The sequence below is a fragment of the Chiloscyllium punctatum genome, chromosome 1 (assembly GCF_047496795.1).
Source record: "Chiloscyllium punctatum isolate Juve2018m chromosome 1, sChiPun1.3, whole genome shotgun sequence".
Lineage (NCBI taxonomy): Eukaryota > Metazoa > Chordata > Chondrichthyes > Orectolobiformes > Hemiscylliidae > Chiloscyllium > Chiloscyllium punctatum.
In genome coordinates, this window is record NC_092739.1 from 161,817,100 (window position 1) to 161,835,846 (window position 18,747).

An 18,747-nucleotide genomic window follows, 5' to 3' on the forward strand; every position below is an offset into this window, starting at 1 on the left:
TCCAAACATCCATCACTCCTTGTGCATGGAGGTGTTTCCAAACATCTCTTCTGAACAGTCTGGCCATTCTCTGCCTATGCTCCATAGATCTAGAAGCCCCAATTAATGGGAATAGTCTTTTCCTGTTAATACTTGAAAACCTCAATTAGATCAATCTTTAACCTTCTAACTTCTAGAGAAGTACGTTGTATAAACCCTCCTCATACTTAACCCCGAATCATTTTTGCAAACCTACACTGTACTCGCTCCAAGCATTAAAAAAAAGACAAACACCAGGTGGGATTGACCACCAATACTTTATTGAAGACACACTGACAATGTCACCTAGCAAGGCTATGAAATATCTGCAGTAAAACACACCAGCTCAAAAGAACAAATCTACTGACCTCATCCACAACCCAAGCTACAAATCTTTTCAAAACTTTGAAGTATTTTAGAAAGCGGGCCATAACACCAGTGCTTCACAGGAGGCTCACTGATGATGTCACCTAGTATAGTGATCAAACATCTGAAAATGAACCTTCCAGCTCAGCAAGTAAAACTTGCCTCGCAGCACCAGGGACCCAGGTTTGATTCCAGCCTCAGGCAACTGTCTGCGTGGAGTTTTCACATTCTCCCAGTGTCTGCGTGGGTTTCCTCCGGGTGCTCCGGTTTCCCCCCCACAGTCCAAATATGTGCAGGTCAGGTGAATTGGCCATGCTAAATTGCCCATAGCGATAGGTGCATTAGTAGGGAGGAAGGGAATGGGTCTGGGTGGGTTACTCTTCAGAGGGTCAGTGTGGACTTGTTGGGCCGAAGGGCCAGTTTCCACACCGCAGTCTACATAAGAAACCTTGTCCTGCGCCTTACTGAAGTCCATATAGATCATGTGTTATGGTCGGCTTTCTATTTATGCGTTTAAATTTCCTTGGGTTGATGATGTCATCTCCTGTGTTGGTGATGTCATTCCCTGTTCTTGTTCTCAGAGGGTGACAGATGGGGTCCAAATCAATATGTTTGTTGATAGAATTCCGGTTGGAATGCCGTGCTTCTCGGAATTCTCATGTGTCTCTCTATTTGGCATGTCCTAGGATGGATGTGCTGTCCCTGTCAAAGTGGTGTCCTTCCTCATCTGTATGTGAGGATACTAGTGATCGAGGGTCATGTCTTTTTGTGGCTAGTTGATGTTCATGTATCCTGATGCCCAAAACGTTGATTCTCCTGCTCCTTGAATGCTGCCTGACCTGCTGTGCTTTTCCAGCACCACACTCAACTCCATGTCGACATGTCCATCATTCTGCCTCCATCAATCCTCTTTGTTAAATTCTTCAAAAAAACCCAAATCAAGCTTGAGAGACACAATTTCCCATGTAAGTCACATTGGCTATCCCTAATCAGTCCTTGTCTTTCCAAATACATGTAAATCCTTTACCTCAAGATTCCCTCCAACAACTTGCCCACCAATGTCAGCTCACTGGTTTATAGTTCCTGGATTTTCTTTATCATCTTTCTTAAATAGTGGAACCATGTACCTCATCGATGATACAAACATCTCAGTAAAAGGGCCTGGCAATCAGAACTTGCTGGGAAGCTAGGGAGACAAGATACACCAGATCAGGTCCCAGGGATTTATCCACCTTTGTACATTTTAGGACATCCAGCACCTCCTCCTCTGTAATAAGGCCAATTTTCAACTTGTTGCTAATTATTTCCACGCTGTCTATATCTTCCATATCCTTCTCCACAATAAATACTGATGGAAAATACTCCTTAGGTGTTTCCCCATCTCCTCTGGTCCCATACATAGAGAGCCTTGCTGATATTTAAGGAGCCCTATTCTCTCCCTAGTTAATCTTTTGTCCATAATGCATTTGTGGAATTCCTTTCGATTCTCCTTAATCCTATTTGCCAAAACTATCTCATGTCCCTTTTTGCTTTCCCGATTTCTCTCTTAAGAATATCCCTATTGTCTTTATGCTCTAGGGATTCACTCAAAATCAGTGCTGTCTACACTGAACATATGCTTCCTTTTTATTCTTAACCAAAATCTCAATTTCTCAAGTCATCCAGCATTGCCCTTGCCCTTCACCCCATCACGAACATACTCTGAACTCTTGTTATCTCATTTTTGAAGGCTTCCCATTTTCCCTGTATATCTGTGAACATCTGCCCCCAACCAACTTTTGAAAGTCCTTGTCTAATACTGAGAATGTGTATAGGGTATAAGCAGGCAGAGAAAGAGATAAGTTCTGAGTTTTGCGAAACAAGAGGTTCAGCTGGGCATGACTCAGATCAGATAAGAACTTGCAGTTAACAATGGGGTGCTGGAGGCAAGGATAATGGGTTAACTAGGTGGAAAAACAGCCATTTAACAATAGTGGAAGTATTCAGTATGTAATGTCAGCTAACAAGGCAAAAAGTATCCATTGTATGAATTCAGTTAACAAGGATAAGAACATCCATTGTATAACATTAAAGGGCTTGGTCTCTGCAATTGATACTCATTGATTGTAATGGGGGGCAGGTTTGGACCTGTTTGGAGGGTGGAGTTGAACAGGGTTGGTTGGGGGGGGGGGGGGGGGGGGAGCTGGTTTAGACCGGGTTGGGGCAGTGTTGGACGGCGGGGGGTACACGAGAAGTGGGGGGGGGGGCGGTGTTGAGGTCGTGGTCCCATGCGCTATGTGCTGCAGTCTCCTGAATTGGGAACAGACTTTAAAACCCCAAGCCCCAGAGGAAAGGCATTTGATCAATTTTCCAAATAAATCAATTATCCTGACGAAATAGTGCCCGCCCACCTCGTTTGGATGATCGAGTTTCCACTGTATATAGTTTATTGAGAAACTGTTGTTTGAGAGAAGACCGTGAACCAATGTCCCTGTGCACATAGGTAATCATTCTCTCTCCCTCCAGAGTCTGGAATAAAGATGAAGGAGGTAAAACTACTGTTTCTAAGCATCTTGCTTCGACTGAGGGGGATGTACAGCTAGGGAAAATGTAGAATAATAGGGTAGGGGTATGTGTCTGGGTGGGTTACCCTTCAAAGGGACCTTGTGGACTTGTTGAGCCAAATGGCCTGTTTCCACACTGTCGGGATTCTAATGATTCAACTTCCCTGGATGTATTCCCAGGAATATCCTGTTTAAGTACAGCCATAATGTTATCCCCCAATCAAAAACACCACTCCCCCTCCTCTCTTGCTCCCTTTTCTATCCTTTCCTCAGCATCTGTACCCTGGAACATTAAGCTGCCAGACCTATCCATAACTGAGCCACATCTCTATAATCATATTTAAGATTTTTTTTTAAAATCAACCTGCTCAGGTTGACACACTTCTGCAGCAGGTGGGACTCCAGCTTTCTGACCCAGGGGTAGGGGCTTTACCACCGCTCCACAAGAGCCCTTGAATGAATATTTTCACTTGCCTATAACGATGTCCCTCAGTAAAGAGAGGGCCAGCTATAGTAGTGAGCAGAGGAGTATGAGAAATCTTAGATTGTCACTAGATCCTAAGGACGTGATGAGCTCAGCACAGTTGAACACATGCCTACTTTGTATATTTATCTCGCTGCAAGAGGTAACTCTACTGTTGGATGTTAATAATCAGTGCGTGCAGCAGGGCATGCAAGTGACAACCCAGTGACACTGACAATAGCAAACTGGTAAAGCAAATGCAACATTGTATTAGTTTGAAAGCAGATTTCTCGCCAAACATTCTTTTCTAACTGTTCTCTAACTGCAACTATTTATGTGGTCAAATGACTGAAGGAACGTCCATTCTGTACAAATGCAACCAGCAATGTAAGATCACTGTCCAGAAGGCACATATTAAATATAAATACCCTTTAATTCACATATTCCTACAACAAATTACCATAGGTGATTTATGTTCTTGAATTTGATACCAATAATGAAAAAGTGAAAAATAAAGACTGCACTGTTTTGCTATCCATTATCAGGATTTTCATTTTTTAAAAAGATATATTGTGAATAAATATTCAAAATGACAGCAAAAGACATTTATGCTGGAAAGTGCAGCTATATTTGTAGGATACACAATTTCAATGAAAGTTAATAAGGAATTGCAAAGCTTAAAACATTGTACTGAGTGTCTCAACTGTCACCATTATAGGTATCTTAGTACTTTGAAATGGAATATAATGGTCCTCACCAACTGAGTACCGATATCTTTTCAGGCATGATAAAGGTAATTCAGCTCAAAGAAAAGCAAAGAAATGTATCTCCAGTTATATGTCTATCCTCATGATTATGGATTTAATTGATCTAAAAAAAACCCATAAAATGGAAGAGCAGATGTACGCCATTCAGTCCATCGAGTCTACTCTGCTATTCACTGAGATCATGGCTGATCTGATCATCCTCAACTCTACTTTCTCCCTATAACTCTTGATATCCCTAATGATTAAACATTTGTCCCTCTCTGGTTTCAGTATGCTCAAGGACCCAGTCTTTACAACATGGCCCAATGGCTCAGTGGTTAGCATTGTTGCCTCACAGCACCAGGAAGCTGGGTTTGATACCACTCTCAGGTGACTGCCTCTGTAGAGTTTGCATGTTCTCTCCGTGTCTGCATGGGTTTCCTCCAAATGCACTGGTTTCGTCCCACAGTTCAAAATGTACAAGTTAGGTGGATTAACCAAGCTAAATTCCCCACAGTGTCCATGAATGTGTAGGCTAGGTGGATTAGCCATGGGGAATGCAGGGCTACATGTGTGGGGTGGGTCTAGGTGGGATGCTCTTTGAAAAGTCAGTGTGGATTTGATGGGGTCAATGGCCTGCTTCCACACTGTAGGGATTTTATGAAATTCTATGAACCCTCTGCAATAAAAGAATGACATTCTTTGAGGGAAGAAATTCCTACTCATGTCTCTTAAGTGGGTAATCTCTTTTCTGAGATTATGCCCTTTGGTTCTAGATACTCCCACAAAGGAAAACAAAGTCCCCCCTACAATTAATGTATGTTTCAATAAGATTGCCTTCTTAATTTAAACTCCAAGAATATATGCCCAACCTACTCACCATCTCCTCTTAAAACAGCTCCCTCCCTGAATGAACCTGGTGAACCTTCTCTGGACTGCTTCCAATGCCAATCTCTTTCCTTGGATAACGGGACCAAAACTGGCATAGTATTCCAGCTCTGGTTTATCTAGGGCCTTGCATTGCTTTAGCAACACTTTCCTATTTTTAATACTCTATTGACCTTGAAATAATGACCAGAATTCCCTTGCCTTGCTCATCACTTGAACTTAAATTTTTGTGACAGTACGTGGAGTATTGTACACTTACGCATTTGCCACATTAATACTTTTCCCTCAACCAATAATCACGAAACCGATTCGGATTTCATAAAGTCATACAGCACAGAAACAGATCTTTTGGTCCAACCCATCCATTCTAACCGGGTTTCCCAAACTAAAGTAGTCCCATATGCCTATGTTTGGACCATATCCTTCAAAACCCTTCCTGTCCATGTACGTGTCCAAATGTCTTTTAAACATTGTAATGAACCTGCATCTACCACTTCCTCTGGCAGTTTGTTCCACCTATGAACCACCCTTGGAGAGAAAAACTTGCCCCGCTGATCCCTTTCAAATTTTTTCTCCTCTTGCCTTAAAATTATGTCCTCTACTTTTGGACACCCCTACCCCTGCTTTTCACCTTATCTATACCCCTCATGACTTTAACCTCATCTCCTCCACTTCCCACTCCTCTGCCCTTGAGCCCCGCCCCTCCAATCGCCACCAGGACAAAAACCCACTGGTCCTCACCTACCACCCCACCAACCTCCATGCACATCGTATCATCTGTCGTCATTTCCACCACCTCCAAACGGACCCCACCACCAAGGATATATTCCCCTCCCCTCCCCTATCAGCGTTCCGAAAAAAATCACTCCCTCCGTGACTCCCTCATCAGGTCCACATCCCCCACCAACCCAAACGCCACTCCCGGCACCTTCCCCTGCAACCGCAGGAAATGCAAAACATGCACCTACACCTCCCCCCTTACTTCACGCCAAGGCCCCAAGGGATCCTTCCATATCCGCCACAAATTCACCTGCACCTCCACACACATCATTTATTGCATCCGCTGCACCTGATGTGGCCTCCTCTATATTGGGGAGATAGGCTGCCTACTTGCGGAACGTTTCAGAGGACACTTCTGGGACACCCGGACCAAGCAACCCAACCACCCCGTGACTCAACACTTCAACTCCCCCTCCCACTCCACCAAGGGCTTGCAGGTCCTTGGACTCCTCCATCGCCAGACTATCGCAACACAACGGCTGGAGGAACAGCACCTCATCTTCCACCTAGGAACCCTCCAACCACAAGGGATGAACTCAGATTTCTCCAGTTTCCTCATTTACCCTCCCCCCACCTTGTCTCAGTCAAATCCTTCGAACTCAGCACCGCCTTCCTAACCTGCAATCTTCTTCCTGACCTCTCTGCCCCCACCCCCACTCCGGCCTATCACCCTCACCTTGACCTCCTTCCACCTATTGCATTTCCAACGCCCCTCCCCCAAGTCCCTCCTCCCTCCCTTTTATCTTAGCCTGCTGGACACAGTTTCCTCATTCCTGAAAAAGGGCTCATGCCCGAAACGTCGATTCTCCTGTTCCTTGGATGCTGCCTGACCTGCTGCGCTTTTCCAGCAACACATTTTCAGCTCTGATCTCCAGCATCTGCAGTCCTCACTTTTTCCCTCATGACTTTAAAACAAGCTCAAGACAATTTATCAATGGGTTCATCAATTCAATTTTCAGACATTCCATTTAGCTCCTTCAAAACTCCTACCATCCTGCCGCATACGAAAATGAAACTTTTCTGAAACTGGTTAGTAATGTGAACCATTAGGATACACGATTATTGTTGTACTGAAAGATTCATAAATAGTAGCTGCAGAACCAGGAGGAGGAGTGCTCCCCCCAGTTCCACTGAACTCAAAACGCACGTCCTCTTGTCACCTTCTCCTGGAAAAACCTGGAGTTCTATGTGAGGCAAATGATCCAACAATCAACTTTAGAAAGGGCAGAAAATGATGTAGAGTACCACCCAACACAGGTGCTAATAGCCTGGTGAGGTAACCAGGCCAGAACGTGTTTTAGTGCTAACAATGGGAGCTTGAAGTGTAGAGATTGATTCAAGGCTTTTGCAAGATCGTAAAAAGGTACTTTAGAAATGCAGCTCTTTTCATTTCCTTGATGAACAAATGCCTCACTGACCATGCCGTGCACATGAAACATGGCGAAGCGATCTTTAAAAAACCTCTGAAAAGGCAGAGCAGCAGTACAACAAATAACACCTACTTAGCAACAAATCTGAATTAATCTGGAGAGTGGAGGTACATTGCTAAGAGAGAAAATACAAAACAGCAGAATCCGACACCTACCATCGTGGGAGATGGTTTTCCTGGGAACTGAATCCTTAGCCAAGCCCAAAACGTAGGCTCCAGTGGAACACAAAATTGCAACGTAAACTGCAGATCCTCCTTTCATCGTGTTGCTTTCTCTTTTTTTTTGTAAATAAAATCCCGAAACTAAAATGAAGAAAATCCCAAAATGCGACGCCCACTGTTATTTTTTCCGATTCTCTTTCCTGGTTGTAATTTGCATCAGAGTCGTCAATATGATCACACAAAGAAGAAACAAAGTACACCCAAGGAGACCAGGTGTTTGAAATAAAAGCCCTTTCCCTCTTACATAATGCATTTAAAAACAAACTTTTCGTAACTAATTCCTGCTTTATACTCAGATTACTGCTCACACCCGAATCCTCCAGAGTTCATGAAACTTTTTAACTCCTTTTTGAAAAGAGAGAGAGAAAAAAAATTGATGTCGACAGTCCGAAGTATTACGCAGTCGCTTTTTGTTAATGTATCTTTTCAAGCATTGCAACAACGCCAGGTAGTGCAAGACGCGCAAATCCGAGGGCGGTCTGACTTTGAGTCACAGCCTATCTGTACCTAAGAAAACTCCACCCTCTCTCATCTGTTCCCAACAAAGATACCAGGAGACTTATCTCCTTTATGAACGCTTTACTCCTGTTTAAATTGCACTGTATGACTCATCGTGTTTGGTCCAGTCGATTGTTCCTTCTTCTTTCGAAGGTTTGGTGGCATCTCTACGTTCCCCGGGGCAATTAGTGTGGGCAATACATGTCGCTCGAGCCAGCGATGCCCACCTCCCCCTTCCGTGAGCTTTTAAAAATCGTACATTCAATATATCGCCAGTGGAGGGTTACTTAAAACAAACAACGATTTCCGCTCCCTCGCCCCTCCCCAATCACACACCCATCCAGAACAAACTTCCTTACACTCATAAACTTCAATAAGACCTCACGTGGCAGACTGGTTTATGAAGTTAAACACCAATTGGATACTGGGCAGTTTGGCAAATTGGATCCAAAATTAGCTGGTGGCAGGTAGCAGAGAGTGATTGTCAAAGGGTGCTTTTGAGGCTGGAAGCCTCTGTCCAGTGGCATACTACAGAATTGGTATTGGGTCATTGAAATTTGTTGTGTACACTAATGTCCTAGGCATGAATATAGAGATGGCAAAAACAGAACTTTCTGAGAAACTCAACAGGTCTGGCAGCATCCGTAAAGAGAAAGGAGAATTGACCTTTCAAGTCCAGTGAGGATTACATGTTGAACAGCAGCACACTGAGAAGCACTGCAGATAACAGAGACTCAGTGTGCATATACACCAGTCCATTAAGTATTGGGACAGGTGGACAAAGTGACTCAGAAGGCATATAATGCACTTGCCTTTCTTAGTTGAGGCATAGATTTTATAAGCAGGGAGGTTATGCTGGAACTGCATTAAACATTGCTTAGGTGACAGCTAGGGTACTGTGTGCAGTTCTGGAATTTACATTGTAAGAGAGATGTGACAGCACTGGACAGGGTACAAAGATTTAGGCAAAAGTGAGGACTGCAGATGCTGGAAACCAGAGTTTAGATCAGAGTGGTGCTGGAAAAGCACAGCAGGTCAGGCAGCATCCAAGGAGCCATAGGGTACAGAGATTTACCAGCATATTGCCTGAGCTGCAGAGTTATGAAGAGAGATTGGGGCAGTGTTGGACGGGGGTGGGGGGGAGATTGGCGTACGGGATACTTACATTATGTGGAGATCCAGTGATAGGCTGGGTTGGACAAAGTCAGAAGTCACATGACATCAGGTTATAGTCCAACAGGTTTATTTAAAATCACAAGCTTCTGAGTGCCGCTCCTTTGTCAGGTATTAGGCAAGGCATTGAGTACAAGGGATGTGGGGATTATGATGGAGTTGTACATAAAATTAATTACTGGATTAGTGGTGCTGGAAGAGCACAGCAGTTCAAGCAGCATCCAACGAGCAGCGAAATCAACGTTTCGGGTAAGAGCTCTTCATCAGGATGAAGGGCTCTTGCCCGAAACATCGATTTCGCTGCTCGTTGGATGCTGCCTGAACTGCTATACTCTTCCAGCACCACTAATCCAGAATTTGGTTTCCAGCATCTGCAGTTATTGTTTTTACCTCATAAAATTAATTAGGCCAAATTTAGAGGGGGGGGGGTCAATAACCAGGGCAGTTTTAAATTAAGGAACAGGAGGTTTAGAGATGATTTGAGGAAAAACATTTCACCCAGAGAGTTGAGAGTTTCTGGAACTCACTGCCTAAAAGGGTGGCAAGGGCAGGAGACCTCAAGACATTTCAGAACTATTTAGAAGAACTCTTGCAATGCCAATAGTATGTAAGGCATCAAGCCAAATGCTCAGAGATGACCAGTTTGAACACGAAGGGCTGTTAAAGTCTCTAATAAATGACAGAAAATACATTGGATCTGTGAGGAAGGAGTGGGGGAAAAACAAGTTATCATATCAGACAATAAAATAAAAGCCAAGATACTGGGGACCTAAATTAATAACAAAGCAGGCAATGCTTGAAAATCTGAGCAGGTCTGGTAGCATTGGTGGAGAAAGAAACAGTTAACTTTTAAATCTAATATGAGTTCTTCAGAACCAAAGGGGTCTGAAAAATTATGGCTTTTAGATATTTTGCAGAGATGTTATGACACACTTCTAAAGCAAGTGGGGCTTCAACCCAGGGCTCCTGGCTGAGATATAAGGACACGATCAATACCCCAAAAGATTACTTATAATGCAGTTGTCATTTTTCTACCATGGTGAGATTTGAATCCATGTCTCCAGAATACTATGATGTGGAAGAGCTGGCATTGAACTGGGGTGACCAAGTTAAAAAATCACACAGCACCAGGTTATCATCCAACAGGTTTGTTTGGAAGCATTAGCTTTCAGAGCACTGCTCCTTAATCAAATATCTGTCAGCTAACTTTGTCCAGAATACTAGACTGAGGATGTGAATTACATGTCCATTGATATTACCATCGTGCCACTGCCTCTCCCCAGGGATGGCTTTTATGTTGTTGATAAATCAGGAGAGGAAGCAAGTGGAACACAGAGTGAGTATGCTCAGAAGAGAGAGGTAATACAGAAGATCAAGAATAGATGTTAATGTCATTGGAAATGGAAGTCAGAGGTTACTGTAGAGGTTATGCCCCGATAGCATTCCAGCAATAGTGCTGAACATTTGTGCCCCAGCACTGGCTTCACTCCTGGCCAAGCTGTTCCAGAACTGTTTCAACACTGGCCTCTATCCAGCAATATGATACATTACCACATATGTCCTGTTGACAATACATAAGAAAAATCCAACAATAGGCCAAGTAATTTCCCAATAGTCATCACTCAACCATTAAAGTGACAAAGCTATAAAGAGGCACATAATCATCAGTATTGGCTTGTTGACATTCAATTTGGATTATGACAGCCTCACAGCTCTAGATTTCATTACAGCCTTGGTCCAAAACTCTTCACTAGTTGGAGTCATAACTAGCATATTTAAAAATAGTTTTCATGTTGGAGGTGTATCATCTCATTTGCAGGGCAACACTGCAGGAATTTCTCAGTGTACAATCCAAAGTGAACCATCTTTGTCTGCTTTATTAATGACCTTCTTTCCAGTATAAAAGTTAGGGCGGTATTTTACTGTATTTTGATTGCCCAATTTTTAGCACTGTTCTGAACTCCTCAGATATTGAAACAGTTCATCAACAAGTTCAGGATTGGGTTGATATGTCACAAATAGCATTCGAGTCACACAAGTACTAGATAATGACCATCTCTAATAACAGAAAATCTGACCATCAGCCTTTATAGTCAATGTTGCTGAACCTACATTATCCTTGGTTGCCATTGACCAAAAACTGAACTGGACCAGCCACATAAATATTGTAGCTACAAGAGAATGTCAGGGTTGGGAATTTTCAGTGATAATTCACATCCTGAATCCTCACTGCCCGTCTATCATCTACAAAGCACAAATGGAGAATCTGTGGATGAAATACTCTCAATTTGCCTAGATGACCAGAGGTCCAACAACACTCAAGAAGCTCCACACCATCCAGGATAAAGCAGCCCACTTAATTGGTATTGTCATTGAGTCTCACTGCCTCACCCACAGTGGTATCATTGTGCACCACCTACAATATGTATTGCAAACATTCACCAAGACTTCTTAGACAACATCTTCCAGATGCTCAATTGCCACCACTTAGAAGGATAAAAGCAGCACATACATGGGAACAACACCACTCACAAGTTTTCCCCCAAGCCACAAACCACTCTGACTTGGCATCAGCAGCATCTGCAGAGAGAGAAACAGAGTTAATGTCAACTCCAATACGATGCTTGTTAAGAACTTGAGCAGAGCAGACTTGAAACATTCATTCTTCTTCTCTTTTCACGAATGCCTCCAGAACTGCTGAACCTCTCCAGCATTTTCTGTTTTTAATTTAAGATTTCCAGCATTCGCAGTATTCAATTGGAATTATATCATTATTCCGTCCTGGAAATTCTGAAACTCCCTCCTACGCCACAGTGGTTTAAGAAGGCTGCTCCACCACCTCTCAAGGGCAATTAGGGATGGGCAATGCGTGCATGCCTGCCTAGCCAGCAACACCCACATCCTGTGTATGAATAAAAAACATGAACAGGAAATTAATGAGAAATCCTTTACCAAGAAAAAGAGATTAGAATATGAACCTCAAAACCACAAAGTGTACTTGAGGCGAATAGTACGGATGCATGGATGTGGAAGATAAGTATGTAGAAATAAATAGACAAAAGATAATGGACTTGAAGATTATGGTTCCATCAAGAAGTTAAGCAATAGTCTCTCGTGAAGCATAAAGCCATGAAGGATCACTTCAATCAAATGATCCACTTCCGTTTGTCCATTCTTTTTAGCTTATTGACACCTATTCTAGCCCATCATTGCCATAGATTTTCTCTTCATTAGAAAAAGTACTGTATAACTATTAGTAGAGATAATGAAAAAGTGTACAAAACCATCACATGGTAATATATGACTCCACAAATCAGAATTTTAAGTCCAACAAAAACGTGGATGAATGTTAAAGAAACTTCTAAAATATAATTTATGAACTCCACATAACATATCACATTGGGTTTGGTGAATCAGATTTTCTATCTGGTACCGCATACATTTTCTTTCCGTTTCTTTCTCATTATTTCCAACGTAATTAAAACAGTACTACTTACTGCTCACCACCTTCAATATTTACCTCCTCCTGTAACAGCTTTATAAAAAAATCAAAATTACCCAATTACGACTTCATTTATCTTGTAATGTTATTGTTTACTTTTGGCTATTATCCACATTGATTTACCTTGGTCCTTATACCAGATTTTTTAAGTTAAGAATGCATAGATCAAAGATGGATAATTTGTAGAAGATCAGAAAACAAAGCTAAAACAGGTCATTACAAAGACTAGACCAGAGGTGGGGAACTTTTTCATGCTGGAAGGCCGCATTATGTTAGTTGTAATCTAATAAGGCCACATCCAAGAAACTGCAATTATATATTCTTCAAAATTCACATTATTTTGTAAAAATCTAACTACTATGTACTAACTTAAAAAAAAGTTATATAATTAACCTTTTAATGACTTTGTTGTGACTGCTTTTTGCAGGAAAGCATTTGAATATTTGGTTGCAGCATGGAGGTGTGCAGTTTTAGCTGATCCTCTAGATGGGTATGCATCATCTGTGACCTTCAGGGCGTCGTGATTTTGGTTAAGTAGGAGAATGTAGACTCACAGCATTAAGTGGTTGAAAAGCAAGAAAACGTTTTCCGTGCATGTTGCAAAATTTGGATTCATTCAAAAGGCCACACACAATGGCCTTAAGGCCAGAGGTTCCCCACTCCTGGACTAGACTATTACTCACTTCAACAGACAGGATTGAGAGATCATTTAACAGTTTAAGACAATTAAAGAAGTTGATAATGTAGATTGAGAGAAATAATTTATCTGGAGGATAGATTCAGGGCAAAAATACAAAATCTCAAAAACAGGGAGTGAGGTGGCTTAGGGATGATATTAGAAAATTCAAAGGATCGTGATAATCTGGGACATCTAGAGACTGGGAGGAAGTGAGGACTGCAGATGCTGGAGCTCAGAGTCGAGAGTGTAGTGCTGGAAAAGCACAGCAGGTCAGGCAGCATCCAAGGAGCAGGAGAAGCGATGTTTCGGGCATAAGTCTTTTATCAGGAATCCTGATGAAGGGCTTATGCCCGAAACATTGATTCGCCTGCTCCTCGGATGCTGCCTGATCTGCTGTGCTTTTCCAGCACTACACTCACATTCAGTGACTGTGAAGACTGTGAAGTGAGCCAGTATTGCTGTGCAGCAGACTGGGAGACTGGCAGTACGCGAAGCATACTGGGAGCAGTATGCAGCAGTCAGCATCATCGTGAAACAGACTAGGAGCAGTGAGCAACAGGTCAGCATCGTTGCGAAACAGACTGGAAGGAGGGTCACTAAGAAACCGATTGGGAGGAGTGTGCAGCAGGTCATCATCACTATGAAGCAGATTGGGAGGCATGTGCAGCAGTTAGCATCGTTGTGAAACATACTGTAAAAGGTGTGTCGCATCAGCATTGCTGTGAAACAGATGGGGAGCAGTGTGCTGCAGGTCAGCATCGCTGTGAAATGGACTATGCCCGAAACGTCGATTCTCCTTCTCCTTTGATGTTGCCTGACCTGCTGCATTTTTCCAGCAACACATTTTTAAGCTCTGATCTCCAGCATCTGCAGTCCTCACTTTCTCCTAGCAGTGTGCATCAGTCAGCATTGCTGTGAAATAGACAGGGAACAGTGTGCTGCAGGTCAGAGTCACTGTGAAACAGACTGGGAGCAGTGTGCTGCAGGTCAGCATCACTGTGAAACAAACTGGGAGGAGTGTGCTGCAGGTCAGAGTCACTGTGAAACAGACTGGGAGCAGTGTGCTGCAGGTCAGCATCGCTGTGAAACAGACTGGGAGCAGTGTGCAGCAGGTCAGAGTCACTGTGAAACAGACTGGGAGCAGTGTGCTGCAGGTCAGCATCGCTGTGAAACAGACTGGGAGCAGTGTGCAGCAGTCAGCATCGCTGTGAAGCAGACTGGGAGCTCTCGGTCAGATCCACCGACGTCAAGCCGGTGTTCTTCTCTGACCACTGCCTCCTGCTGGCTGACTGTCACCTACAGGACGAGCAGCGGGCTGTTAAGGGAACGTGGAAGCTGAACACAAAGCTGTTGACCCCAGGAAACATCGAGGAGCTCAAGAGGGATTACGCAGGTTGGAGAACCATGAAGCCCCTCTTTGAGTCCCCAGCAGACTGGTGGGAAACGGTAAAAGGGAACATCAAGAGGTTCTTCATCCTCAAAGGTGTCCAGGAGGCGAGAGAGAGGCGGGGAAAACTGTCCCAGCTCCAGGAAAGTATGCAGAACCTGCTCCTGCTGCAGACGATGGGGGTGGATGTCACGGAGGACCTCAAGGAGGTGAAAGGCCAGCAAGCCTCGCTCTTTGCCTCAGAGGCCTCCAGGATAATCTTCCGGTCCAGGGTCCGCTCGGTGGAGCAGGACGAGACGTGCTCATGTTTCTTCTTCCAGAAGGTGCACAAAGAGAGCTCTGTGCTCAGCAGCCTGAAAGAAGAAGATGGCTCGATAACGTCATCGCAGGCTGATGTCATGAGGATCAATAAATCCTTCTATGCCAGTCTGTATGACGCGAAGCTGACCGACAGCGCAGCCTCCCAGTCAGTCCTGTCCTCTATCACGGAGGTCTTAGACGACAGAACACGAGAGGCTGGAACAGCCGATACCTCTGGACGAGCTGACCAAAGCCCTCATGTCCTACTAAAAGAATAAAACTCCCGGAAGCGACAGCTTACCGGTCGAGCTCTACTCCACTCTGTGGGACTTGATTGGCCAGGACCTGCTGGAGGTGTATGTCAGTATGCTTCGGGCAGGTACCATGAGTGAATCCATGAGGAAAGGCATCACCCTCATCTACAAGCGGAAAGGGGAGAGGGAGGAACTCAAAAATTGGAGACCAATCTCACTGTTGAATGTAGATTACAAAATTCTGTCAAAGGTAATCGCCAACCGGGTCAGGTCTGCTCTGGGGTCGGTGATCCACCCTGACCAAACCTGTGCTGTACCGGGCAGGAAGATCTCTGAGACTCTAGCACTCCTCAGGGATACGATCGCCTACGTGCAGGACAGGGGGTGGACACCTGCCTCATCAGCCTGGACCAGGAGAAAGCCTTTGACAGGATATCACACAGGTATATGAGAGATGTTCTCTCCAAAATAGGCTTTGGGGAGGGAATCTGCAATTGGATCAGACTGCTCTACACCAATATTGTCAGTGCAGTCTCAATCAATGGGTGGGAATCAGATAGCTTCCCTGTAAGATCTGGAGTCAGGCAGGGATGCCCCCTCTCACCCGCCTTGTTTGTGTGTTGCATAGAGCCGTTTGCCGAGTCCATCAGGAAGGATGCGAGCCTGAGAGGGGTGACTATTCCTGGCAGCAGGGGCCTGCAGGTCAAGGCCTCCCTGTACATGGATGACGTCGCTGTTTTCTGCTCGGATCCGCTGTCCGTGCACAGACTCATGTGCAATATGTGACCAGTTCAAACGGGCCTCAGGGGCCAAGGTAAACCGAGGCACGAGCGAGGCCATGCTCTTCGGGAACTGGGCTGACCAATCCTCGATCCCCTTCACCGTCAGGACTGACCACCTGAAGGTGCTGGGTATTTGGGGGGCTGGGGCATGCGCCAAGACCTGGGCGGAGCGGATCAGGAAGATGAGACAGAAACTAGGCAGATGGAAGCTACGGTCGCTCTCCATTGTGGGAAAAAACCTGGTCATCAGGTGTGAGGCACTGCCATTGCTATTATACGTGGCACAGGTCTAGCCTATTCCCAGAACCTGTGCCGCTGCAGTCACCCAGGCCATCTTCCAGTTTATATGGAGGTCAAAGATGTACCAGGTCCGAAGGGACTTGCTGTACAAAGACCGGTGCAATGGGGGAAAAAACACGCCCAATGCCACCCTCACCCTGATGGCCACCTTTGTGTGTGGCTGCATCAAGCTGTGCGTGGATCCCCGGTACGCAAACACCAAGTGTCACTACGTATTGAGGTTCTCCCTGTCCCCGGTGTTGCGAAGGATGGGCCTGGCCTCGCTGCCGTGGAACACTCCGAGTAGTTGGACCGTTCCGTATCACCTGTCCTTCGTGAAGAAGTTTATGAAGAAAAACACCTTTGACCACAAGTTCGTCAGGAAGTGGTCAGCACGTAGTGTCCTTGAGACCCTTCGGGAAAAGGAGAGGGCGGATCCTGTCGAGCAGTTCACTGAGTAGACTGTCAAAGCCATTTGGCAGAATGCCTCATCGCCAGAACTTTCCAACAAGCAACAAGACATGGCTTGGCTGGTGGTGAGAAGGGCTCTGCCTGTGAGATCCTTCATGCACGCCCGGACTCTCTGCCGCACCGCACACTGCCCTCGAAGTGGCTGCGGGGGGGACGAGACTGTCACACACCTCCTTCTGGAATGTGCCTACGCAGAGGAAGTCTGGAGAGGAATGCAGTGATGTTTGTAGAGGTTCGTCCCGAGCAGCGCCGTGACGTGGGACTCCGTGCTCTACGGTCTGTTCCCCAGGACTCACACCGAGATGAACATCAACTGTACCTGGAGGATCATCAACTCGGTGAAGGACGCTCTCTGGGACGTCCGAAACCTGTTGATCTTCCAGCTGAAGGAGTTGACCCCGACTGAGTGTTGCAGACTGGCACATTCCAAGGTCCAGGGCTACGTGTTGAGGGACGCGCTGAAGCTTGGGGCAACTGACGCCAAGGTGCGGTGGGGAAAGACCACCGTGTAACATCTGCCTGCCTAAAGAAGAACAGGGGGCCCATGTAGTCATTTGGGCTCTGCCTATGCCTCAGCTAAAAATGTAATCATACAGACCTGTAAATAGGAATAATTACTCTGTTTTCGGTATGCAAACAATTGAAATGTTTACATATGTGTGGCATGTCCAGTTGTATAGATCATCAAGGTATTTTATGAATAAAGTATATTTTTGAAATAAAAAAAGACTGGGAGCAGTGTGCAGCAGTCAGCACCAATGTGAAACAGTAAAATCGATGTTTCGGGCAAAAGCCCTTCATCAGGAATAACCGCAGAGACCCTGAAGGGGGGAGGGATAAGCTAGAGGAGGGTGGGGGTGGGGAGAAAGTAAAGCTTCAGGGCAGAAGAAATGAACTGGGAGTTGCAGTGGGAGAGGGACTCCCTGAGATTCTTGTAGAGAGAGGAGGAAAACTTCTCCCCACCCCCACCCTCCTCTAGCTTATCTCTCCACCCTTCAGGCTCTCTGCCTTTATTCCTGATAAAGGGCTTTTGCCCGAAACGTCGATTTTACTGCTCCTCGGATGCTGCCTGAACTGCAGTGTGTAACAGTCAGCATCATTGTGGAACAGGATAGGAGGAGTATGCAGCAGTCAGCATCGCTGTGAAACATATTGGGAGCAGCGTGCAGTAGTCAGCACCAATGTAAAACAGACTGGGAGCAGTGTGCTGCAGTCAGGACCAATGTGAAACAGACTGGGAGCAGAGGAGGAGCGTGCAGCATCAGCATTGCTGTGAGGCAGGCTGTGGAAAGTGTGTAACAGTCAGCATCATTGTGGAACAGGATAGGAGCAGTGTGCAGCAGTCAGCATTGTTGTGAAACAGATTGGGAGCAGTGTGCAGTAGTCAGCATCGCTGTGAACAGACTGGGAGCAGTGTGCAGTAGTCAGCATCGCTGTGATACATACTGGGAGCAGTGTGCAGTAGTCAGCATCGCTGTGAACAGACTGGGAGCAGTGTGCAGCAATCAGCATTGTTGTGAAACAGATTGGGAGGAGTGTGCAGCAGTCAGCATTACTGTGAGGCAGACCGGGAGGAGTGTGCAGCAGTCAGCATTACTGTGAGGCAGACCGGGAGGAGTGTACAGCAGTCAGCATTACTGTGAGGCAGACCGGGAGGAGTGTGCAGCAGTCAGCATTACTGTGAGGCAGACCGGGAGGAGTGTGCAGCAGTCAGCATTACTGTGAGGCAGACCGGGAGGAGTGTGCAGCAGTCAGCATTACTGTGAGGCAGACCGGGAGGAGTGTGCAGCAGTCAGCATTACTGTGAGGCAGACCGGGAGGAGTGTGCAGCAGTCAGCATCGCTGTGAAACAGATTGGGAGCAGGGGAGGAGTATGCAGCAACAGCATTGCTGTGAGGCAGGTTGGAGGAAGTGTGTAGCAGTCAGCGTTGTTGCAAAACAGATCAGGAGGACTGTGCAGCAGTTAG

The 18,747-nt window shown here is 45.4% G+C and overlaps 1 protein-coding gene across 1 annotated transcript in view; it reads right to left on the reverse strand.

The window, feature by feature from the left end:
• sema4f (sema domain, immunoglobulin domain (Ig), transmembrane domain (TM) and short cytoplasmic domain, (semaphorin) 4F) overlaps positions 1-8,205 on the reverse strand; it is a 251,129-nt gene extending 242,924 nt beyond the window's left edge. Inside the window, exon 1 of the mRNA XM_072577811.1 lies at positions 7,390-8,205. Within this exon, the coding sequence (XP_072433912.1) occupies positions 7,390-7,495 (106 nt within the window). The 5' untranslated portion in view covers positions 7,496-8,205. The remainder of the gene's footprint in view (positions 1-7,389) is intronic.
• Positions 8,206-18,747: the final 10,542 nt, after the last annotated feature.